General features: G+C 41.8%; 1 protein-coding gene across 3 annotated transcripts in view; it reads left to right on the top strand.

The window, feature by feature from the left end:
* LOC149629924 (Golgi-pH regulating cation channel) overlaps window positions 1-26,114 on the top strand; it is a 39,148-nt gene that overhangs the window by 5,666 nt on the left and 7,368 nt on the right. For all 3 annotated transcript variants that reach the window (XM_089851591.1, XM_089851592.1, XM_089851593.1), the window contains exons 6-13: window positions 16,796-16,960; window positions 17,032-17,125; window positions 20,729-20,790; window positions 21,956-22,239; window positions 22,768-22,861; window positions 22,964-23,150; window positions 25,351-25,409; window positions 25,674-25,777. In XM_089851591.1, the coding sequence (XP_089707717.1) occupies window positions 16,796-16,960; window positions 17,032-17,125; window positions 20,729-20,790; window positions 21,956-22,239; window positions 22,768-22,861; window positions 22,964-23,150; window positions 25,351-25,409; window positions 25,674-25,777 (1,049 nt within the window). The remainder of the gene's footprint in view (window positions 1-16,795; window positions 16,961-17,031; window positions 17,126-20,728; window positions 20,791-21,955; window positions 22,240-22,767; window positions 22,862-22,963; window positions 23,151-25,350; window positions 25,410-25,673; window positions 25,778-26,114) is intronic.

Below are 26,114 nucleotides of genomic sequence, written 5' to 3'. Positions count from 1 at the left end.
AGAGCTTAAAAGGGGCCAAAGGGAGGGGCTGCCATTACTCTAGAGAATTAATAGACTAATGGCACCCCATGTTAATTCCCATAGAGGTTAAAAGGGGCCAAAGTTAGGGGCTGCCATTACTCTAGGGAATTAATGGACTAATGGCACCCCATGTTAATTCCCATAGAGGTTAAAAGGGGCCAAAGGGAGGGGCTGCCATTACTCTAGGGAATTAATGGACTAATGGCACCCCATGTTAATTCCCATAGAGCTTAAAAGGGTCCAAAGGGAGGGGCTGCCATTACTCTAGGGAATTAATAGACTAATGGCACCCCATGTTAATTCCCATAGAGCTTAAAGGGCCAAAGGGAGGGGCTGCCATTACTCTAGGGAATTAATGGACTAATGGCACCCCATGTTAGTTCCCATAGAGGTTAAAAGGGCCAAAGGGAGGGGCTGCCATTACTCCAGAGAATGAATAGACTAATGGCACCCCATGTTAATTCCCATAGAGCTTAAAGGGCCAAAGGGAGGGGCTGCCATTACTCTAGGGAATTAATGGACTAATGGCACCCCATGTTAATTCCCATAGAGCTTAAAAGGGCCAAAGGGAGGGGCTGCCCTTACTCTACTTAATTAATAGACTAATGGCACCCCATGTTAATTCCCATAGAGCTTAAAGGGCCAAAGGGAGGGGCTGCCATTACTCCAGAGAATGAATAGACTAATGGCACCCCATGTTAATTCCCATAGAGCTTAAAAGGGCCAAAGGGAGGGGCTGCCATTACTCTAGGGAATTAATAGACTAATGGCACCCCATGTTAATTCCCATAGAGCTTAAAAGGGCCAAAGGGAGGGGCTGCCATTACTCCAGAGAATGAATAGACTAATGGCACCCCATGTTAATTCCCATAGAGCTTAAAGGGCCAAAGGGAGGGGCTGCCATTACTCTAGGGAATTAATGGACTAATGGCACCCCATGTTAATTCCCATAGAGCTTAAAGGGCCAAAGGGAGGGGCTGCCATTACTCCAGAGAATGAATAGACTAATGGCACCCCATGTTAATTCCCATAGAGCTTAAAAGGGCCAAAGGGAGGGGCTGCCATTACTCTAGGGAATTAATAGACTAATGGCACCCCATGTTAATTCCCATAGAGCTTAAAAGGGCCAAAGGGAGGGGCTGCCATTACTCCAGAGAATGAATAGACTAATGGCACCCCATGTTAATTCCCATAGAGCTTAAAGGGCCAAAGGGAGGGGCTGCCATTACTCTAGGGAATTAATGGACTAATGGCACCCCATGTTAATTCCCATAGAGCTTAAAAGGGCCAAAGGGAGGGGCTGCCATTACTCCAGAGAATGAATAGACTAATGGCACCCCATGTTAATTCCCATAGAGCTTAAAAGGGCCAAAGGGAGGGGCTGCCCTTACTCTACGGAATTAATAGACTAATGGCATCCCATGTTAATTCCCATAGAGCTTAAAGGGCCAAAGGGAGGGCTGCCATTACTCCAGAGAATGAATAGACTAATGGCACCCCATGTTAATTCCCATAGAGCTTAAAAGGGGCCAAAGGGAGGGGCTGCCATTACTCTAGAGAATTAATAGACTAATGGCACCCCATGTTAATTCCCATAGAGGTTAAAAGGGGCCAAAGTTAGGGGCTGCCATTACTCTAGGGAATTAATGGACTAATGGCACCCCATGTTAATTCCCATAGAGGTTAAAAGGGGCCAAAGGGAGGGGCTGCCATTACTCTAGGGAATTAATGGACTAATGGCACCCCATGTTAATTCCCATAGAGCTTAAAAGGGTCCAAAGGGAGGGGCTGCCATTACTCTAGGGAATTAATAGACTAATGGCACCCCATGTTAATTCCCATAGAGCTTAAAGGGCCAAAGGGAGGGGCTGCCATTACTCTAGGGAATTAATGGACTAATGGCACCCCATGTTAGTTCCCATAGAGGTTAAAAGGGCCAAAGGGAGGGGCTGCCATTACTCCAGAGAATGAATAGACTAATGGCACCCCATGTTAATTCCCATAGAGCTTAAAGGGCCAAAGGGAGGGGCTGCCATTACTCTAGGGAATTAATGGACTAATGGCACCCCATGTTAATTCCCATAGAGCTTAAAAGGGCCAAAGGGAGGGGCTGCCCTTACTCTACTTAATTAATAGACTAATGGCACCCCATGTTAATTCCCATAGAGCTTAAAGGGCCAAAGGGAGGGGCTGCCATTACTCCAGAGAATGAATAGACTAATGGCACCCCATGTTAATTCCCATAGAGCTTAAAAGGGCCAAAGGGAGGGGCTGCCATTACTCTAGGGAATTAATAGACTAATGGCACCCCATGTTAATTCCCATAGAGCTTAAAAGGGCCAAAGGGAGGGGCTGCCATTACTCCAGAGAATGAATAGACTAATGGCACCCCATGTTAATTCCCATAGAGCTTAAAGGGCCAAAGGGAGGGGCTGCCATTACTCTAGGGAATTAATGGACTAATGGCACCCCATGTTAATTCCCATAGAGCTTAAAGGGCCAAAGGGAGGGGCTGCCATTACTCCAGAGAATGAATAGACTAATGGCACCCCATGTTAATTCCCATAGAGCTTAAAAGGGCCAAAGGGAGGGGCTGCCATTACTCTAGGGAATTAATAGACTAATGGCACCCCATGTTAATTCCCATAGAGCTTAAAAGGGCCAAAGGGAGGGGCTGCCATTACTCCAGAGAATGAATAGACTAATGGCACCCCATGTTAATTCCCATAGAGCTTAAAGGGCCAAAGGGAGGGGCTGCCATTACTCTAGGGAATTAATGGACTAATGGCACCCCATGTTAATTCCCATAGAGCTTAAAAGGGCCAAAGGGAGGGGCTGCCATTACTCCAGAGAATGAATAGACTAATGGCACCCCATGTTAATTCCCATAGAGCTTAAAAGGGCCAAAGGGAGGGGCTGCCCTTACTCTACGGAATTAATAGACTAATGGCACCCCATGTTAATTCCCATAGAGCTTAAAGGGCCAAAGGGAGGGGCTGCCATTACTCCAGAGAATGAATAGACTAATGGCACCCCATGTTAATTCCCATAGAGCTTAAAAGGGGCCAAAGGGAGGGGCTGCCATTACTCTAGAGAATTAATAGACTAATGGCACCCCATGTTAATTCCCATAGAGGTTAAAAGGGGCCAAAGTTAGGGGCTGCCATTACTCTAGGGAATTAATGGACTAATGGCACCCCATGTTAATTCCCATAGAGGTTAAAAGGGGCCAAAGGGAGGGGCTGCCATTACTCTAGGGAATTAATGGACTAATGGCACCCCATGTTAATTCCCATAGAGCTTAAAAGGGTCCAAAGGGAGGGGCTGCCATTACTCTAGGGAATTAATAGACTAATGGCACCCCATGTTAATTCCCATAGAGCTTAAAGGGCCAAAGGGAGGGGCTGCCATTACTCTAGGGAATTAATGGACTAATGGCACCCCATGTTAATTCCCATAGAGGTTAAAAGGGCCAAAGGGAGGGGCTGCCATTACTCCAGAGAATGAATAGACTAATGGCACCCCATGTTAATTCCCATAGAGCTTAAAGGGCCAAAGGGAGGGGCTGCCATTACTCTAGGGAATTAATGGACTAATGGCACCCCATGTTAATTCCCATAGAGCTTAAAAGGGCCAAAGGGAGGGGCTGCCCTTACTCTACTTAATTAATAGACTAATGGCACCCCATGTTAATTCCCATAGAGGTTAAAAGGGGCCAAAGGGAGGGGCTGCCATTACTCCAGAGAATGAATAGACTAATGGCACCCCATGTTAATTCCCATAGAGCTTAAAAGGGCCAAAGGGAGGGGCTGCCATTACTCTAGGGAATTAATAGACTAATGGCACCCCATGTTAATTCCCATAGAGCTTAAAAAGGCCAAAGGGAGGGGCTGCCATTACTCCAGAGAATGAATAGACTAATGGCACCCCATGTTAATTCCCATAGAGTTTAAAAGGGCCAAAGGGAGGGGCTGCCATTACTCCAGAGAATGAATAGACTAATGGCACCCCATGTTAATTCCCATAGAGCTTAAAAGGGCCAAAGGGAGGGGCTGCCATTACTCTAGGGAATTAATGGACTAATGGCACCCCATGTTAATTCCCATAGAGGTTAAAAGGGGCCAAAGGGAGGGGCTGCCATTACTCCAGAGAATTAATAGACTAATGGCACCCCATGTTAATTCCCATAGAGGTTAAAAGGGGCCAAAGGGAGGGGCTGCCATTACTCTAGGGAATTAATGGACTAATGGCACCCCATGTTAATTCCCATAGAGCTTAAAAGGGCCAAAGGGAGGCGCTGCCCTTACTCTACGGAATTAATAGACTAATGGCACCCCATGTTAATTCCCATAGAGCTTAAAGGGCCAAAGGGAGGGGCTGCCATTACTCCAGAGAATGAATAGACTAATGGCACCCCATGTTAATTCCCATAGAGCTTAAAAGGGCCAAAGGGAGGGGCTGCCATTACTCTAGGGAATTAATGGACTAATGGCACCCCATGTTAATTCCCATAGAGGTTAAAAGGGGCCAAAGGGAGGGGCTGCCATTACTCTAGGGAATTAATGGACTAATGGCACCCCATGTTAATTCCCATAGAGCTTAAAAGGGCCAAAGGGAGGGGCTGTAATTACTCTTGAGAATTATTAGACTAATGGCACCCCATGTTAATCCCCATAGAGCTTAAAGGGCCAAAGGGAGGGGCTGCCATTACTCCAGAGAATGAATAGACTAATGGCACCCCATGTTAATTCCCATAGAGCTTAAAAGGGCCAAAGGGAGGGGCTGCCATTACACTTGGGAATAAATAGACTAATGGCACCCCATGTTAATTCCCATAGAGCTTAAAAGGGCCAAAGGGAGGGGCTGCCCTTACTCTACGGAATTAATAGACTAATGGCACCCCATGTTAATTCCCATAGAGCTTAAAAGGGCCAAAGGGAGGGGCTGCCCTTACTCTACGGAATTAATAGACTAATGGCACCCATGTTAATTCCCATAGAGCTTAAAGGGCCAAAGGGAGGGGCTGCCATTACTCCAGAGAATGAATAGACTAATGGCACCCCATGTTAATTCCCATAGAGCTTAAAGGGCCAAAGGGAGGGGCTGCCATTACTCTAGGGAATTAATGGACTAATGGCACCCCATGTTAATTCCCATAGAGCTTAAAAGGGCCAAAGGGAGGGGCTGCCATTACTCCAGAGAATGAATAGACTAATGGCACCCCATGTTAATTCCCATAGAGCTTAAAGGGCCAAAGGGAGGGGCTGCCATTACTCTAGGGAATTAATGGACTAATGGCACCCCATGTTAATTCCCATAGAGGTTAAAAGGGGCCAAAGGGAGGGGCTGCCATTACTCTAGGGAATTAATGGACTAATGGCACCCCATGTTAATTCCCATAGAGCTTAAAAGGGGCCAAAGGGAGGGGCTGCCATTACTCTAGAGAATTAATAGACTAATGGCACCCCATGTTAATTCCCATAGAGGTTAAAAGGGGCCAAAGTTAGGGGCTGCCATTACTCTAGGGAATTAATGGACTAATGGCACCCCATGTTAATTCCCATAGAGCTTAAAAGGGCCAAAGGGAGGGGCTGCCCTTACTCTACGGAATTAATAGACTAATGGCACCCCATGTTAATTCCCATAGAGCTTAAAGGGCCAAAGGGAGGGGCTGCCATTACTCCAGAGAATGAATAGACTAATGGCACCCCATGTTAATTCCCATAGAGCTTAAAAGGGCCAAAGGGAGGGGCTGCCATTACTCTTGGGAATAAATAGACTAATGGCACCCCATGTTAATTCCCATAGAGCTTAAAAGGGCCAAAGGGAGGGGCTGCCCTTACTCTACGGAATTAATAGACTAATGGCACCCATGTTAATTCCCATAGAGCTTAAAGGGCCAAAGGGAGGGGCTGCCATTACTCTAGGGAATTAATAGACTAATGGCACCCCATGTTAATTCCCATAGAGCTTAAAGGGCCAAAGGGAGGGGCTGCCATTACTCTAGGGAATTAATGGACTAATGGCACCCCATGTTAATTCCCATAGAGGTTAAAAGGGGCCAAAGGGAGGGGCTGCCATTACTCCAGAGAATGAATAGACTAATGGCACCCCATGTTAATTCCCATAGAGGTTAAAAGGGGCCAAAGGGAGGGGCTGCCATTACTCTAGGGAATTAATGGACTAATGGCACCCCATGTTAATTCCCATAGAGCTTAAAAGGGCCAAACGGAGGGGCTGCGCTTACTCTACGGAATTAATAGACTAATGGCACCCCATGTTAATTGCCATAGAGCTTAAAGGGCCAAAGGGAGGGGCTGCCATTACTCCAGAGAATGAATAGACTAATGGCACCCCATGTTAATTCCCATAGAGGTTAAAAGGGGCCAAAGGGAGGGGCTGCCATTACTCTAGGGAATTAATGGACTAATGGCACCCCATGTTAATTCCCATAGAGCTTAAAAGGGTCCAAAGGGAGGGGCTGCCATTACTCTAGGGAATTAATAGACTAATGGCACCCCATGTTAATTCCCATAGAGCTTAAAGGGCCAAAGGGAGGGGCTGCCATTACTCTAGGGAATTAATGGACTAATGGCACCCCATGTTAATTCCCATAGAGCTTAAAGGGCCAAAGGGAGGGGCTGCCATTACTCCAGAGAATGAATAGACTAATGGCACCCCATGTTAATTCCCATAGAGCTTAAAAGGGCCAAAGGGAGGGGCTGCCATTACTCTAGGGAATTAATAGACTAATGGCACCCCATGTTAATTCCCATAGAGCTTAAAAGGGCCAAAGGGAGGGGCTGCCATTACTCCAGAGAATGAATAGACTAATGGCACCCCATGTTAATTCCCATAGAGCTTAAAGGGCCAAAGGGAGGGGCTGCCATTACTCTAGGGAATTAATGGACTAATGGCACCCCATGTTAATTCCCATAGAGCTTAAAAGGGCCAAAGGGAGGGGCTGCCATTACTCCAGAGAATGAATAGACTAATGGCACCCCATGTTAATTCCCATAGAGCTTAAAAGGGCCAAAGGGAGGGGCTGCCCTTACTCTACGGAATTAATAGACTAATGGCACCCCATGTTAATTCCCATAGAGCTTAAAGGGCCAAAGGGAGGGGCTGCCATTACTCCAGAGAATGAATAGACTAATGGCACCCCATGTTAATTCCCATAGAGCTTAAAAGGGGCCAAAGGGAGGGGCTGCCATTACTCTAGAGAATTAATAGACTAATGGCACCCCATGTTAATTCCCATAGAGGTTAAAAGGGGCCAAAGTTAGGGGCTGCCATTACTCTAGGGAATTAATGGACTAATGGCACCCCATGTTAATTCCCATAGAGGTTAAAAGGGGCCAAAGGGAGGGGCTGCCATTACTCTAGGGAATTAATGGACTAATGGCACCCCATGTTAATTCCCATAGAGCTTAAAAGGGTCCAAAGGGAGGGGCTGCCATTACTCTAGGGAATTAATAGACTAATGGCACCCCATGTTAATTCCCATAGAGCTTAAAGGGCCAAAGGGAGGGGCTGCCATTACTCTAGGGAATTAATGGACTAATGGCACCCCATGTTAATTCCCATAGAGGTTAAAAGGGCCAAAGGGAGGGGCTGCCATTACTCCAGAGAATGAATAGACTAATGGCACCCCATGTTAATTCCCATAGAGCTTAAAGGGCCAAAGGGAGGGGCTGCCATTACTCTAGGGAATTAATGGACTAATGGCACCCCATGTTAATTCCCATAGAGCTTAAAAGGGCCAAAGGGAGGGGCTGCCCTTACTCTACTTAATTAATAGACTAATGGCACCCCATGTTAATTCCCATAGAGGTTAAAAGGGGCCAAAGGGAGGGGCTGCCATTACTCCAGAGAATGAATAGACTAATGGCACCCCATGTTAATTCCCATAGAGCTTAAAAGGGCCAAAGGGAGGGGCTGCCATTACTCTAGGGAATTAATAGACTAATGGCACCCCATGTTAATTCCCATAGAGCTTAAAAAGGCCAAAGGGAGGGGCTGCCATTACTCCAGAGAATGAATAGACTAATGGCACCCCATGTTAATTCCCATAGAGCTTAAAAGGGCCAAAGGGAGGGGCTGCCATTACTCCAGAGAATGAATAGACTAATGGCACCCCATGTTAATTCCCATAGAGCTTAAAAGGGCCAAAGGGAGGGGCTGCCATTACTCTAGGGAATTAATGGACTAATGGCACCCCATGTTAATTCCCATAGAGGTTAAAAGGGGCCAAAGGGAGGGGCTGCCATTACTCCAGAGAATTAATAGACTAATGGCACCCCATGTTAATTCCCATAGAGGTTAAAAGGGGCCAAAGGGAGGGGCTGCCATTACTCTAGGGAATTAATGGACTAATGGCACCCCATGTTAATTCCCATAGAGCTTAAAAGGGCCAAAGGGAGGCGCTGCCCTTACTCTACGGAATTAATAGACTAATGGCACCCCATGTTAATTCCCATAGAGCTTAAAGGGCCAAAGGGAGGGGCTGCCATTACTCCAGAGAATGAATAGACTAATGGCACCCCATGTTAATTCCCATAGAGCTTAAAAGGGCCAAAGGGAGGGGCTGCCATTACTCTAGGGAATTAATGGACTAATGGCACCCCATGTTAATTCCCATAGAGGTTAAAAGGGGCCAAAGGGAGGGGCTGCCATTACTCTAGGGAATTAATGGACTAATGGCACCCCATGTTAATTCCCATAGAGCTTAAAAGGGCCAAAGGGAGGGGCTGTAATTACTCTTGAGAATTATTAGACTAATGGCACCCCATGTTAATCCCCATAGAGCTTAAAGGGCCAAAGGGAGGGGCTGCCATTACTCCAGAGAATGAATAGACTAATGGCACCCCATGTTAATTCCCATAGAGCTTAAAAGGGCCAAAGGGAGGGGCTGCCATTACACTTGGGAATAAATAGACTAATGGCACCCCATGTTAATTCCCATAGAGCTTAAAAGGGCCAAAGGGAGGGGCTGCCCTTACTCTACGGAATTAATAGACTAATGGCACCCCATGTTAATTCCCAAAGAGCTTAAAAGGGCCAAAGGGAGGGGCTGCCCTTACTCTACGGAATTAATAGACTAATGGCACCCATGTTAATTCCCATAGAGCTTAAAGGGCCAAAGGGAGGGGCTGCCATTACTCCAGAGAATGAATAGACTAATGGCACCCCATGTTAATTCCCATAGAGCTTAAAGGGCCAAAGGGAGGGGCTGCCATTACTCTAGGGAATTAATGGACTAATGGCACCCCATGTTAATTCCCATAGAGCTTAAAAGGGCCAAAGGGAGGGGCTGCCATTACTCCAGAGAATGAATAGACTAATGGCACCCCATGTTAATTCCCATAGAGCTTAAAGGGCCAAAGGGAGGGGCTGCCATTACTCTAGGGAATTAATGGACTAATGGCACCCCATGTTAATTCCCATAGAGGTTAAAAGGGGCCAAAGGGAGGGGCTGCCATTACTCTAGGGAATTAATGGACTAATGGCACCCCATGTTAATTCCCATAGAGCTTAAAAGGGGCCAAAGGGAGGGGCTGCCATTACTCTAGAGAATTAATAGACTAATGGCACCCCATGTTAATTCCCATAGAGGTTAAAAGGGGCCAAAGTTAGGGGCTGCCATTACTCTAGGGAATTAATGGACTAATGGCACCCCATGTTAATTCCCATAGAGCTTAAAAGGGCCAAAGGGAGGGGCTGCCCTTACTCTACGGAATTAATAGACTAATGGCACCCCATGTTAATTCCCATAGAGCTTAAAGGGCCAAAGGGAGGGGCTGCCATTACTCCAGAGAATGAATAGACTAATGGCACCCCATGTTAATTCCCATAGAGCTTAAAAGGGCCAAAGGGAGGGGCTGCCATTACTCTTGGGAATAAATAGACTAATGGCACCCCATGTTAATTCCCATAGAGCATAAAAGGGCCAAAGGGAGGGGCTGCCCTTACTCTACGGAATTAATAGACTAATGGCACCCATGTTAATTCCCATAGAGCTTAAAGGGCCAAAGGGAGGGGCTGCCATTACTCTAGGGAATTAATAGACTAATGGCACCCCATGTTAATTCCCATAGAGCTTAAAGGGCCAAAGGGAGGGGCTGCCATTACTCTAGGGAATTAATGGACTAATGGCACCCCATGTTAATTCCCATAGAGGTTAAAAGGGGCCAAAGGGAGGGGCTGCCATTACTCCAGAGAATGAATAGACTAATGGCACCCCATGTTAATTCCCATAGAGGTTAAAAGGGGCCAAAGGGAGGGGCTGCCATTACTCTAGGGAATTAATGGACTAATGGCACCCCATGTTAATTCCCATAGAGCTTAAAAGGGCCAAACGGAGGGGCTGCGCTTACTCTACGGAATTAATAGACTAATGGCACCCCATGTTAATTGCCATAGAGCTTAAAGGGCCAAAGGGAGGGGCTGCCATTACTCCAGAGAATGAATAGACTAATGGCACCCCATGTTAATTCCCATAGAGGTTAAAAGGGGCCAAAGGGAGGGGCTGCCATTACTCTAGGGAATTAATGGACTAATGGCACCCCATGTTAATTCCCATAGAGCTTAAAAGGGTCCAAAGGGATGATAGAATAGGTAATAATTAAACAGGTTGTTGTTTGCAAGTTAATTTATAGTTTAATGAGTTAATTATTATAAACATTTCTTTATGATCCACTCTCGACAGAAGCAAAGTCTAGACTAACTTTTATATCCATAGTTGTTAGCAGCCGACAGTATCTATTGATATAGTTCAGTTCAGTTCTCAATATACAAAAATGGTCAAAGACGTTTTTTATAACATACTCTCCCTCTTTGCCATTTTTCTTATCACATTATACAATTATCGTTAATAAAAGTTTTATAAAAAAAATTAAATTAGTACTATTAAAGTTTAGTCTTAAGTATTATGATTTTATCCCTTTAGACCCAGTTTTGTAAGTAACGTTGTGATTGTTTGCTTGTGTAGGGCTTTCGTTAGGATATCTGCTAGATTCTCTTTCGTATTTACATACGATACTCTAAATATTTTCTGTTCAATTATATCACGTATAAAGTGATATCGTAAGTCTATGTGTTTAGACCTTTGGTTCTCGACGACGTTCTTTGCGAAATGAATAGCGGATTGGTTATCACAATAGAGTCTGGGCGTACTGTCATCTGTTGCACGAAATTGTACTTTGAGATCTTCTATAATGGGCATCAACCATAGTACTTCTTTCACGGCTTCTGACATGGCTATGTATTCCGCTTCCATGGTCGATAGTGCAATAGACTTCTGCTTAAACGAGCGCCAAGAGATAGGGGATGTCCCTATGCAACAAATATACCCGCATGTTGAGCGGCGAGTATCTCTATCAGCTCCCCAATCGCTATCGGAGAATATATTCAGTGTTTTGTTGACTGGTTCTTGTCTGTAGTGCAGACCAAAATGTGCAGTCGATATCACATATTGGGTCAAACAACATAAACGTTTCCAATGGCTGATACCCGGGTTTGAATTAAACTGTGAAAGAGTAATAACCGCATACAAGATATCAGGTCGTGTTTTCTGGGCAATAAAAAGCAACGCTCCAATAAGTGATTGATAAGGGTAGTCTTTCATTCTTGCTTTCTCTGCTTCAGTAGTAGGGCAATCGGCTCGTGTTAGTCCAATGCCAGGTGCCATTGGGAGGCCCACAGGTTCGTCCGTCAACTTATAAATGCGTTGTAACTCCTTTATATACGTGCTTTGATGTATTTTCACGCCCTTTTGTGACCATTCAAATTCCACCCCTAGTAGTTTAGTAATGGGTCCTAAGTTCTTGATATCATACACATTTGATATGGTGTTGTAAACTGCTTCTATTTCAACTTCGGATTTGGCTAGAACGACCAAGTCATCAACGTATACAAGGATAAGTGCTTCGTCTGGTATATAGTAAATGCAATTTGTTCCCAAGATTTTGTTAAAACCTAGCCGTCGAAACATTTTATCCAACTCCAGATACCATTGTCTTCCGCTCTGGGGTAATCCATAAAGAGCCTTTATGATTTTTACACATGTACTCTTAGATCCGGTATGATAACCTGGAATGTGTTTCATATACACAGGTTGTTCTAGTGTACCATACAAATAAGCATTTTTGACGTCGAAGTGTGCATGTGACCAGCCCATATACACAACGAATAGGAGGATGAATAGTCGGATTAGTGTGAAATTCACCACAGGAGAGAATGATTCCTCATAATCTGTGCCTGGTCTTTGATTGAAACCCTGCGCTACCAGTCGGGCTCTGTATCGTTTTTGCTTTCCTTCATTATTCTTAATGGCATATACCCAGCGACACCCGATGACTTTTCCCTTTGGTACCGGAACGGTTTCATTTCTCTCTCTAAGCATTGCGACTTCCTCATCCATAGCATCTACCCATTTGTCTTTATCAGGTGAGTGTAAGGCTTCATCATACGATTGTGGGACCGCCATTTCCATAAAATGTGCTTCATATGGTATCGCTAACGCCGGAAATTCAAATGCTTCGAGGTCGAACTGTTGGTGCGTTTGTTTCATGTACTCTTGTAATTCGTTTCTCGACCTTATTCGCTCACCTTCTGGATCACTGTAATAAACATCCATTTGTCCTTTCCTTGCCCCTCTTTTCCATTCCCCAACTACTTTCCGCCATCCCGGTGGTAGTCTAGGTTGATCGTCTTCGGAACTACTACTCCTAGGACTGCTTTCCTCTGACGTGGACTGTTCCGTGTTCTCTTGTTCATTCTCTGATGATGTAGCTGATTCTTCTTCTTGTATGGACTTATCTACTGTTTCATCTTGCTCATTAGCCCCTTTTCCTTTACTGCTGCTATTTTCCTCCTGATACCACCGACAGGGCATGATAGTTTCTATGCTCTTATCAAAATGATCCATTCCCAATTGATACTCGTCAAATTGGACATGTCGTGATTCGATCACTTTCTGTTCTGATGGTAACCATACTCTATATCCTCTTGTTTTGTACGAATATCCAAGCAGCACACCCATCTTGGCTCTATTATCCAACTTGTTTTTTCGTTTGGGTTTCGGCGTGTGAACAAATGCGAGACATCCAATGCGTCGTAAATGTCTCGCGCTAGGAATATGTCCAGTCCAGAGCTCACTTGGTACGTGGTTTTGGAGGCTCTTATGCTTTGATCTGTTCTTCAGGTAGACGGCGGTATGTACTATTTCTGCCCAGAATCGCAGTGGTAATTTTCCTTCTTCTAAGATAGTCAATGTGGCATCCATGAGTGTTCTATTTACACGTTCCGCCACACCGTTCATCGGAGGTGAGTAGGCATTCGTATATTCATGTTGGATACCCGAGTTGTCACAATAATCCTGAAAGGCCTTCGAACTGTATTCTCCTCCATTGTCGGTACGAAGACGTTTGACTATAAAACCTACTTGTCTTTCAGCATATGTGCGGTACGCCTTGAAACATGTTAAGACCTGGTCTTTTGTGGGAATTGTGAAAAGCCATATGTAACGGCTATAGTCGTCTATAAATGTGACATAATATCGTGCCCCCGCTGGGGATTCCACGGGAGCTGGTCCCCACACATCCGAGTGAACCAGTTCCAACGGTCGTTGGCTTCGAATTGCTCCGATGGGTTTATGCGGTTGTTGTGTACTCTTGACTAGTCTACATGATTTACAGGTCTGCATTGTACCACTTATTGGTGGCAACCCACGTAACATCTCGTGTTTTGACATGTATACAATATCTTGTTCCCCGATATGTCCCAATCTGCTGTGCCATAGCTCATTTCCATTTAGTTCCTGTTTTTCTACGGTATATGATTCGCTCTGTGGTGGACCATCTTGTAAAATCTTTGGGTGCAATGTGTAATGTAATCCATGCAATGCCGCAGTAAACGCTTCTGTCCCATCTGGTTTGTAAGCGATAAAGCGTTGATTCTGGAAAACTCCTTTGTATCCAGCTATATCCAGTAATCTAATAGCAATTAAGTTTTTACTCATTTTCGGGGTATAGATAACATTTTTGAGCACGTAAATGTTTGGTTGGCATTTAGTGCTTAATTGTATCCATATATCGCCTCTCCCTTCCGCCTGAGTAGCTCCTTCTCCTATCGTCACATGTTTCATCTCTGGTGTAAACGTGTGGAACCACTCTCTTTGTGTACAGAAATGGTGGGAGGCACCTGAGTCCAAAATCCAGCCTCCATCGAATTGTACAGTAAAGCATGCTAATGTAAAGAAAGCCCCATAATCAGTCTGTCTGCTTGTTACATATTGTTGTTGCCCTTGTAGTCGAGCATTGCGTTCTTTGCGACACTCTGCACTTTTATGCCCAAACCTGCCACAATTATAACACGCTCCAGGAAATTTTCTCTGTTTAGGCGCATCCCTCTTGTGTTCATTTATCGATGGCGGTTTGGAGTGTGCCGCGAAGGCTCCAGTCTGATTCTTTTCCTCTGATTCTTTCATTAATTCTTGTCGTCCATATTCGGCTTCCAGTTGTGCTTTAACATATGCAGATGTAAATGACGCCTTAGGCAATGCGTATAGCTGCGTAACTAGATGTTGATAGGAACTTGGTAATTGATCAATTAATTGATAAGCAAGTTCATCATCGTCAATCGTTTTTCCCGCGTTTTCTAATCTTCGCTTAATATTAGAGACTCGTCCAATAAACTGTGGCATGGTTTCACCAGGTTCCAAAGCGGCTGTGTAAAATGATCGCCGTAGAACAGCAATGTTGGCTAGTGTTGAAGGTTCATATACTGTTTCCAGTTTTTCCCAAGCCTCCTTGGCATTTGTGATGTTATCGATGACGTCACGAATCGTTGGTGATAAACCCATAGCTATTGTTGAAAACGCCTTGTGCTTCATTGCTTTATATCGGCGCACTTCCTCCAGATTCGACTCATCTGGGACTGGTTCTGTACCATCCACGACCTCCCATACACCTCTATCTTGTAGTAAAAGCCGCATACTATATTTCCAATCCTTATAATTCGTTTTCCCTTCTAATTTCGCAAACTGTCCAAATGGTATGTAACCCTCGGCCATCTCGATTGTCCGTATGTTTCAACCACGCTCTGCTACCATGATAGAATAGGTAATAATTAAACAGGTTGTTGTTTGCAAGTTAATTTATAGTTTAATGAGTTAATTATTATAAACATTTCTTTATGATCCACTCTCGACAGAAGCAAAGTCTAGACTAACTTTTATATCCATAGTTGTTAGCAGCCGACAGTATCTATTGATATAGTTCAGTTCAGTTCTCAATATACAAAAATGGTCAAAGACGTTTTTTATAACAAGGGAGGGGCTGCCATTACTCTAGGGAATTAATAGACTAATGGCACCCCATGTTAATTCCCATAGAGCTTAAAGGGCCAAAGGGAGGGGCTGCCATTACTCTAGGGAATTAATGGACTAATGGCACCCCATGTTAATTCCCATAGAGGTTAAAAGGGGCCAAAGGGAGGGGCTGCCATTACTCTAGGGAATTAATGGACTAATGGCACCCCATGTTAATTCCCATAGAGCTTAAAAGGGCCAAAGGGAGGGGCTGTAATTACTCTTGAGAATGAATAGACTAATGGCACCCCATGTTAATTCCCATAGAGGTTAAAAGGGGCCAAAGGGAGGGGCTGCCATTACTCTAGGGAATTAATGGACTAATGGCACCCCATGTTAATTCCCATAGAGCTTAAAAGGGCCAAACGGAGGGGCTGCGCTTACTCTACGGAATTAATAGACTTAATGGCACCCCATGTTAATTGCCATAGAGCTTAAAGGGCCAAAGGGAGGGGCTGCCATTACTCTAGGGAATTAATGGACTAATGGCACCCCATGTTAATTCCCATAGAGCTTAAAAGGGTCCAAAGGGAGGGGCTGCCATTACTCTAGAGAATTAATAGACTAATGGCACCCCATGTTAATTCCCATAGAGGTTAAAAGGGGCCAAAGGGAGGGGCTGCCATTACTCTAGGGAATTAATGGACTAATGGCACCCCATGTTAATTCCCATAGAGCTTAAAAGGGCCAAAGGGAGGGGCTGCCCTTACTCTACGGAATTAGTAGACTAATGGCACCCCATGTTAATTCCCATAGAGCTTAAAGGGCCAAAGGGAGGGGCTGCCATTACTCCAGAGAATGAATAGACTAATGGCACCCCATGTTAATTCCCATAGAGGTTAAAAGGGGCCAAAGGGAGGGGCTGCCATTACTCTAGGGAATTAATGGACTAATGGCACCCCATGTTAATTCCCATAGAGCTTAAAAGGGCCAAAGGGAGGGGCTGCCATTACTCCAGAGAATGAATAGACTAATGGCACCCCATGTTAATTCCCATAGAGGTTAAAAGGGGCCAAAGGGAGGGGCTGCCATTACTCTAGGGTATTAATGGACTAATGGCACCCCATGTTAATTCCCATAGAGGTTAAAAGGGGCCAAAGGGAGGGGCTGCCATTACTCTAGAGAATTAATAGACTAATGGCACCCCATGTTAATTCCCATAGAGGTTAAAAGGGGCCAAAGGGAGGGGCTGCCATTACTCTAGGGAATTAATAGACTAATGGCACCCCATGTATGTTAATTCCCATAGAGCTTAAAAGGGCCAAAGGGAGGGGCTGCCATTACTCTAGAGAATAATTAGACTAATGGCACCCCATGTTAATTCCCATAGAGCTTAAAAGGGCCAAAGGGAGGGGCTGTCATTACTCTTGAAATGAAAATTAACCAATAAGAATTGTTTTAAAGCTTCCAATGCCGCAATCTCGGAAAAAACGAGACGAAGAACCGAATGAACCTGCACGGGAAATGAAAAAAGATGAAGAAACTGCGGTTGCTAAAGATACTAAAGCCGTTAAGGTTAATAGTAGCGTTGAAATCGCCAAAGTTAATAAGGAAACACTAAAATCATCCGTAAGTATTAACTTAAGTTATTTTGTTAATTGAGTTTAGTAATGAATTAAGTAATTTGGATCTCATCTTAGAATCCCAAGGATGTAATGGTCATCGATCGAGATGGAGTTTATCTTTTGGTCATTTACGTCGGAGCCAACGAAGAAAATAACTTCACTGTCACTTGTGAGAATAATTATTCATTTTTTCTTTTTGTAATTAGTGGAAAGGGAATTAATTAAGGACAACTTCTTAATTGGAAATTTAATTTAATCAGGGAAGGTTTTTGATTGGGAGTCTTTGAAATTGAAATTTTAACTCTGGGAATTTGAAATTGTTACTCTGGGGATTTGAAATTGTTACTCTGGGGATTTGAAATAGTAACTCTGGGGATTTGAAATTTTTACTCTGGGAATTTGAAATTGTTACTCTGGGGATTTGAAATTGTTACTCTGGGGATTTGAAATAGTAACTCTGGGGATTTGAAATAGTAACTCTGGGGATTTGAAATTTTTACTCTGGGAATTTGAAATTGTTACTCTGGGAATTTGAAATTGTTACTCTGGGAATTTGAAATTGTTACTCTGGGGATTTGAAATTGTTACTCTGGGGATTTGAAATTTTTACTCTGGGGATTTGAAATTTTTACTCTGGGGATTTGAAATTGTTACTCTGGGGATTTGAAATTGTTACTCTGGGGATTTGAAATTGTTACTCTGGGGATTTGAAATTGTTACTCTGGGGATTTGAAATTTTTACTCTGGGGATTTGAAATTTTTACTCTGGGGATTTGAAATTGTTACTCTGGGGATTTGAAATTGTTACTCTGGGGATTTGAAATTGTTACTCTGGGGATTTGAAATTGTTACTCTGGGGATTTGAAATTTTTACTCTGGGGATTTGAAATTTTTACTCTGGGGATTTGAAATTGTTACTCTGGGGATTTGAAATTGTTACTCTGGGGATTTGAAATTGTTACTCTGGGGATTTGAAATTGTTACTCTGGGGATTTGAAATTGTTACTCTGGGGATTTGAAATTTTTACTCTGGGGATTTGAAATTTTTACTCTGGGGATTTGAAATTGTTACTCTGGGGATTTGAAATTGTTACTCTGGGGATTTGAAATTGTTACTCTGGGGATTTGAAATTGTTACTCTGGGGATTTGAAATTTTTACTCTGGGGATTTGAAATTTTTACTCTGGGGATTTGAAATTGTTACTCTGGGGATTTGAAATTGTTACTCTGGGGATTTGAAATTGTTACTCTGGGGATTTGAAATAGTAACTCTGGGGATTTGAAATTGTTACTCTGGGGATTTGAAATTGTTACTCTGGGGATTTGAAATTGTTACTCTGGGGATTTGAAATTGTTACTCTGGGGATTTGAAATTTTTACTCTGGGGATTTGAAATTGTTACTCTGGGAATTTGAAATTGTTACTCTGGGGATTTGAAATTGTTACTCTGGGAATTTGAAATTGTTACTCTGGGGATTTGAAATTGTTACTCTGGGGATTTGAAATTTTTACTCTGTGGATTTGAAATTTTTACTCTGTGGATTTGAAATTTTTACTCTGGGGATTTGAAATTGTTACTCTGGGGATTTGAAATTGTTACTCTGGGGATTTGAAATTTTTACTCTGGGGATTTGAAATTTTTACTCTGGGGATTTGAAATTGTTACTCTGGGGATTTGAAATTTTTACTCTGGAGATTTGAAATTGTTACTCTGGGGATTTGAAATTGTTACTCTGGGGATTTGAAATTGTTACTCTGGGGATTTGAAATTGTTACTCTGGGGATTTGAAATTTTTACTCTGGGGATTTGAAATTGTTACTCTGGGGATTTGAAATTGTTACTCTGGGGATTTGAAATTGTTACTCTGGGGATTTGAAATTGTTACTCTGGGGATTTGAAATAGTAACTCTGGGGGTTTGAAATTTTTACTCTGGGAATTTGAAATTGTTACTCTGGGGATTTGAAATAGTAACTCTGGCAATTTGAAATAGTAATTCTGGGAATTTGAAATAGTAACTCTGGGGATTTGAAATTGTTACTCTGGGGATTTGAAATAGTAACTCTGGCAATTTGAAATAGTAATTCTGGGAATTTGAAATAGTAATTCTGGGAATTTGAAATAGTAATTCTGGGAATTTGAAATAGTAACTCTGGGAATTTGAAATTGTTACTCTGGGAATTTGAAATAGTAACTCAGGGAATTTGAAATAGTAACTCAGGGAATTTGAAATAGTAACTCTGGGAATTTGAAATTGTTACTCTGGGAATTTGAAATTGTTACTCTGGGAATTTGAAATTGTTACTCTGGGAATTTGAAATTGTTACTCTGGGAATTTGAAATTGTAACTCTGGGAATTTGAAATAGTAATTCTGGGAATTTGAAATAGTAATTCTGGGAATTTGAAATATTAATTCTGGGAATTTGAAATATTAACTCTGGGAATTTGAAATAGTAATTCTGGGAATTTGAAATAGTAACTTTGGGAATTTGAAATAGTAACTCTGGCAATTTGAAATAGTAATTCTGGGAATTTGAAATAGTAATTCTGGGAATTTGAAATAGTAACTCTGAGAATTTGAAATAGTAATTCTGGGAATTTGAAATAGTAACTCTGGGAATTTGAAATAGTAATTCTGGGAATTTGAAATAGTAACTCTGGGAATTTGAAATAGTAATTCTGGGAATTTGAAATAGTAACTCTGGGAATTTGAAATAGTAACTCTGGGAATTTGAAATAGTAACTCTGGCAATTTGAAATAGTAATTCTGGGAATTTGAAATAGTAATTCTGGGAATTTGAAATAGTAATTCTGGGAATTTGAAATAGTAACTCTGGGAATTTGAAATAGTAATTCTGGGAATTTTAAATAGTAACTCTGGGAATTTGAAATAGTAACTCTGGGAATTTGAAATAGTAACTCTGGGAATTTGAAATAGTAATTCTGGGAATTTGAAATAGTAACTCTGGGAATTTGAAATAGTAACTCTGGGAATTTGAAATAGTAACTCTGGGAATTTGAAATTGTTACTCTGGGAATTTGAAATAGTAACTCTGGGAATTTGAAATTGTTACTCTGGGAATTTGAAATAGTAATTCTGGGAATTTGAAATAGTAACTCTGGGAATTTGAAATAGTAACTCTGGGAATTTGAAATAGTAACTCTGGGAATTTGAAATAGTAACTCTGGGAATTTGAAATAGTAACTCTGGGAATTTGAAATAGTAATTCTGGGAATTTGAAATAGTAACTCTGGGAATTTGAAATAGTAACTCTGGGAATTTGAAATAGTAATTCTGGGAATTTGAAATAGTAACTCTGGGAATTTGAAATAGTAACTCTGGGAATTTGAAATAGTAACTCTGGGAATTTGAAATTGTTACTCTGGGAATTTGAAATAGTAACTCAGGGAATTTGAAATAGTAACTCTGGGAATTTGAAATAGTAACTCTGGGAATTTGAAATTGTTACTCTGGGAATTTGAAATAGTAACTCTGGGAATTTGAAATAGTAACTCTGGGAATTTGAAATTGTTACTCTGGGAATTTGAAATAGTAACTCTGGGAATTTGAAATAGTAACTCTGGGAATTTGAAATAGTAACTCTGGGAATTTGAAATAGTAATTCTGGGAATTTGAAAGCTCATGGCTGTCTGGGAATTTTAGAATTGCCATAAACGTTAAAAGAATCTTGTGTGTAAAATGTTATGAACCATGACACTGTCCTTGTTCTTTTAATTAAAGTTTAATTCTAAACTATTTAATATCATTTAGGCGACATTAGTCTAAAAGGTCCTCATGGCTACTTATCAGCTGTTGATTGGCCACTTCTTCCGGTAAGTGTCTCATGATTGACACCCAATTACTAAATAGTTATTAAGACGCGACTAAGACCTTGAAGACCATAACCTTAAGGTTTCGCAAGCACAGTAGTCCGCCATGTTTCTGATGCGCGCGCCAAGGCTTAACGCTCAAATTTTAATTTCAATTCTGATGCAGAATTTGACCCATTTTAACTAGCAAATATATATATTTTACTGTCAGGCGGACGACTGGTCATTTCGACCAAGATTTCTGAGTTAAAATTGCAGGATGCGATAAGCCTTGGCACCTGCTATTTAGGGCCCCCAGATGTCCTATACTTCCTATAAAATCCTATATTTTAAAACTGTCCCATAAAATCCTATAATTTTGACTCAAATCGCCAAAAATCCTATTAAATCCTATAATTTTGAAATTTGAGCGAATTTTTAGCAACCCTTCGGTTAAACCAGGGACTCGGGTCTAAAAAATATCATAAAATGAGGGTGATTTCCCCAAGTATTGTGCTTAACTCGTTAAAAATAGCTCGGTATATTCCCGAATCTCTAATAGAACCAGAGTTACGAGCCTCCAAAGTTTAGTGTAATGTTATTCCTATGGAGTGTATGCTTTTGAACATTTTGCTAAATTACTCGGCCCCTGTTTGTCGTAGCAAAACGTTTTTAGTATGGTTGGATGGGGGCCAAATTGGACTATAACATACTAAAAGGACATCCCCGTATCTCTAATATAACCAGAGTTACGAGCCTCCAAAGTTGGGTGTAATGATATTCCTATGGAGGGGGGTATGTTTGTTTACGTTTTGCTTAATTACTCGGCCCCTGTTTGTCGCAGCCCTAAGTTTTTAGTACGGTTGGATGCGGGACAAGTTGGACTATAACATACTCGAAGGACATCCCCGTATCTCTGATAGAACCAGAGTTATGAGCCTCCAAAGTTGGGTGTAATGCCATTCCTATGGAGGGTACTTGTATGAACATTTTGCTTAATTACTCGGCCCCTGTTTGCAGTACAGGTTCTTTAAAAAAAATAAAAATTAATATTATAGTGTCCTATATAATCCTATAATTCTGGAAAACCGTCCTATAAAATCCTATATTTTCACGAAAAAATTCCTATAAATATTTTATAAATTCGGCTCAGGGCCCTGTGCTATATTTTCATGTTTATTTATTTCAGTTTTACGCTGTCATGTGCGGTATTTACGTCATTTATGCCGTCATCTGGTTGACGTTTTCGGCTTTGCATTGGCGCGAACTTTTGCGAATCCAGTTTTGGATCGGAGGCGTCATTCTCCTGGGGCTCGTTGAGAAGACGGTCTTCTACGCCGAATATCAGTACATTAATTCCACTGGTCAAGCTGGACACGGTGGAATGCTATTCGCTGAAATTCTCTCTTGCCTTAAACGCACCTTGGCTAGACTCTTAGTCATTATCGTTAGTTTGGGTTTTGGCATCGTTAAGTAAGTACTTAACATGTTACGATGGCCTGTATTGTAAATTGGCGGTAGATTGGGTCTTCGGGTTAAAGGTCAGGGTTGCCATAGGCCTGGGGAAGTCAGGGGATTTCAAAATTGGGGCCCTGAAGGCTGGGTTATTTCAAAATTGGGGCCCTGAAGGCTGGGTTATCTCAAAATTGGGGCCCTGAAGGCTGGGGATTTCAAAATTGGGGCCCTTAAGGCTGAGGGATTTCAAAATTGGGTCCTGAAGGTCGGGGGATTTCGAAATTGGGTCCTGAAGGTCGGGGGATTTCGAAATTGGGTCCTGAAGGTCGGGGGATTTCGAAATTGGGTCCTGAAGGTCGGGGGAATTTCGAAATTGGGCCCTGAAGGTCGGGGGATTTCGAAATTGGGTCCTGAAGGTCGGGGGAATTTCGAAATTGGGCCCTGAAGGTCGGGGGATTTAAAGTATCGGGGGTTAAAATGGGTATTGGTGACTGTTAAAATGGCGATATCAGTGACTGATATCCTCTGATTTCTCTTTTAATTAAGACCTAGATTAGGTCCGGCTCTACATCGAATTATCGGAGTTGGAGCTCTCTATTTCATTTTATGTAGCGTAGAAGGATGCCTTCGTGTCGTTAAGGTCAGTTATTAGACAAATTTGCCAAGAAATCAGGTGTGATAAGCCTGATTTCGGCTGCTTTAAGAACTTTTTGATGAATTTGAATGGTTGGCTTCATCTTAGCCCAAGAATGACACGGGAAATCACATGTTTTTTGCCGAAATTCCGCTGGCGGTTCTTGATAGCGGAATTTGCTGGTGGATTTTCAGCGCCCTCGTTCATACAACTAGAACGCTGAAGTTGAGGAGGAACGTAGTTAAGTTGAGTCTTTATAGACATTTCACTAACACGCTCGTCTTCTCCGTTTTAGGTAAGCAACCAAGTTCAATTTGTTCCTTCATTTTTAATTTTTGGTTTTGGTTAGCCTTTAGCGTAGGCTTAGTTTGGTTTTGGTTAGCCTTAAGCTTAGGCTTAGTTTGGTTTTGGTTAGCCTTTAGCTTAGGCCATGGCCAACTTAGATTACCGGTGGTAGAAGGCCTACCAGCTTTAGCCGAGCCCCATGTTAAAAAACGACTAGCAAAATCGGCCCTAGTTCCGACTTTCGCCGTTAGGTGCGCTACCAACCCAGTTTTCCTCCTAATGCTTTTTCTATGGGGAAAAAAAATCGGAAGTGGACTCGGTTTTAGAGCATTTTTAATATATTTACCGATCTTTTTCGTGGCCGAATTTTAAATGAGAAGTCAAGTAAGTTCTAATCTATATTTTGAGACCGATTTCATAATTTTCCGTCCGTTATTTGATGAATAATCAACATTGAAAGTTGGGGTTGTTTTTAAGGCGGATAAATTAAATTTCTCGGAAAACCTAAGCCTTCGTCCAACGGCGCCATTGAATTTTAATGTAAACTTCCTTCAAGACCGAGGCTTAACGCTAAACGGCGCATTTCTCCGCCTTAAAAACAACCCCAACTTTGAATGTTGATTACTCGTCAAATAACGGACGGAAAATTATGAAATTGGTCTCAAAATATGCATTAAAACTTACTTGACTTCTCATTTAAAATTCGGCCACGAAAAAGATCGGTAAATATATTAAAAATGCTCTTAAACCGAGTCCACTTCCGAATTTTTTTTCCCATAGAAAAAGCATTAGGAGGAAAACTGGGTTGGTAGCGCACCTAACGGCGAAAGTCGGAACTAGGGCCGATTTTGCTAGTCGTTTTTTAACATGGGGCTCGGCTAAAGCTGGCAGGCCTTCTACCACCGGTAATCTAAGTTGGCCATGCTTAGGCTTAGTTTGGTCACTACCTCCTATATAAGAATCAAGGCCCGAGTATGGGAATTTTTTTATCTTCGAAATGAGGCATTTTAATTCGCGGGATTTAGACGCAGCGCGGCGCTCGTTTCCAGACTTTGACGTCACAGCTATCACGTGTAGACGACGCCTTCGGCTTACGGAGAAATAGCTGGGATTGTAGATAACGGAGTAAATTTGAATCTAAACTACGATAAACTAAAATTATTGGAACTTAAAAAAGTTAGTAATAATATGGGAATTATATTTAAATCCTACTGGAGAAAACACATGCACATTGAAGCTTTAAAAAATTATAATATCGAAAATATTTCCCTTAATAACCAAGGCTTAGCGTCGGCTTCATAAATAATGTCGGTATCCAAGCAGGACCGGGCAAAACCACGAGAGCAACCCCTCAAAAAAGAGCGCTTTCCCCGCGAGGGCCGCCGATTCCCGACCAGGGTCCGATACCCACTAACGAAATGCATGTTACATTTCCCCGTCTTTGGAGTTCCAACATTTTCGATTTCTAACTCGTTCTCCTTTTCACAACAATTCTGTGAAATTTAATTTCCACTGTTTTACCATCCCTCTTTACTTTATACGACTGATTCTTACATCCCACCCACTACCATAATCCAGGCATAGTGCAAAGGCTTAAGAATCATATGAAAAAAAAATAATTGAACAATGTTACAAAAAGATTTGATAAGACAATTTTGAATTTTAATAGATATTGTTTTTATTAAAACTTTAAAATTAAAACTGATGCAATGAGTTTTAATAAAATTATTTTTCAACTTTAATAAAACCTGTTTTTTAAGCTTGCCTATAATTATAAATTAAAAGTATGAAACTGGTATTAATATTAAACATAAAATAGTTCTAATTAACCAATGTTGGCCAAATAGTCAAAGTCATTGTGCTAATGCGAACGGGCGTGATTTGAAATAAGAAATCCTGAAACGAGCTCCACCACACGGGGAAACCGCACAATTATATACAAGTCCAAATCCCCATCTGACGAGGGAGCATACTCGGGCCTTGATTCTTATATAGGAGGTAGTGGTTTGGTTAGCCTTTAGCGATTTTAGCTTAGGCTCAGTTTGGTTTTGGTTAGCCTTTAGCTTAGGCTTAGCTTTGGTTAGCCTTTAGCTTAGGCTTAGCTTTGGTTAGCCTTTAGCTTAGGCTTAGCTTTGTTTTCTTCATTTAATATGGTTATTTAATTCTAGTTAATCTTGATTAAAACTAAATTCTTAAATTTTGTTGTTTAGCCTCAGTTGTGTATATGACGTGGTCGTTGTACAATCATAAACTTACAAACTGCTTAAGCGTAAGTCAATTAGTAAATTGCGCTTAATTGTGAAAATTTTAAAGATAGAATGAAATTTCTAGAATGAACATTTAGATTTTAGTCGCTATTAAGGCGCAAAATTTTATGGCTAACGTTTTTTTGCGCCTAATTAGCTGACTAGTGGCTATTTAGGCCCAAAATCTGGGTGCATATAGGCTCTTGGAAATTTGAAAGTCGTCGTCCTATTTCATTCTCTCTTTAGAGAGTTGAATGGATCGAAAGTGAAATAATTGTTTAATTTAGGATTGGAAGGAATTGTGGGTAGACGAGGCTTATTGGCACGTACTTTTTTCATCGCTACTTCTTGTTATAATGGTCCTCTGGAGACCCACGCAAAATAATCAGAGGTCTGTTACCTTAAGTCAGGGTTCATACAAACCTGGAAAAGTCAGGAAAATAAATAGTTGACAAAAACCTCAGGGAAAACTCAGGGAAATTTAGAATTGTTAGTAAAATTCAGGGAAAACTCAGGGAAATTTAGAATTGTTAGTAAAATTCAGGGAAAACTCAGGGAAATTTAGAATTTTTAGTAAAATTCAAGGAAAACTCAGGGAAATTTAGAATTTTTAGTAAAATTCAGGGAAAACTCAGGGAAATTTAGAATTTTTAGTAAAATTCAGGGAAAACTCAGGGAAATTTAGAATTTTTAGTAAAATTCAGGGAAAACTCAGGGAAATTTAGAAT

Source organism: Phalangium opilio, unplaced genomic scaffold (assembly GCF_054372755.1).
Source record: "Phalangium opilio isolate 3A_F unplaced genomic scaffold, DU_Popi_V2 ptg000105l_1, whole genome shotgun sequence".
In the NCBI taxonomy this organism is placed as follows: domain Eukaryota; kingdom Metazoa; phylum Arthropoda; class Arachnida; order Opiliones; family Phalangiidae; genus Phalangium; species Phalangium opilio.
Note: the sequence above shows the minus strand (reverse complement) of the source record. Positions and strands in the feature narration are given on the sequence as shown.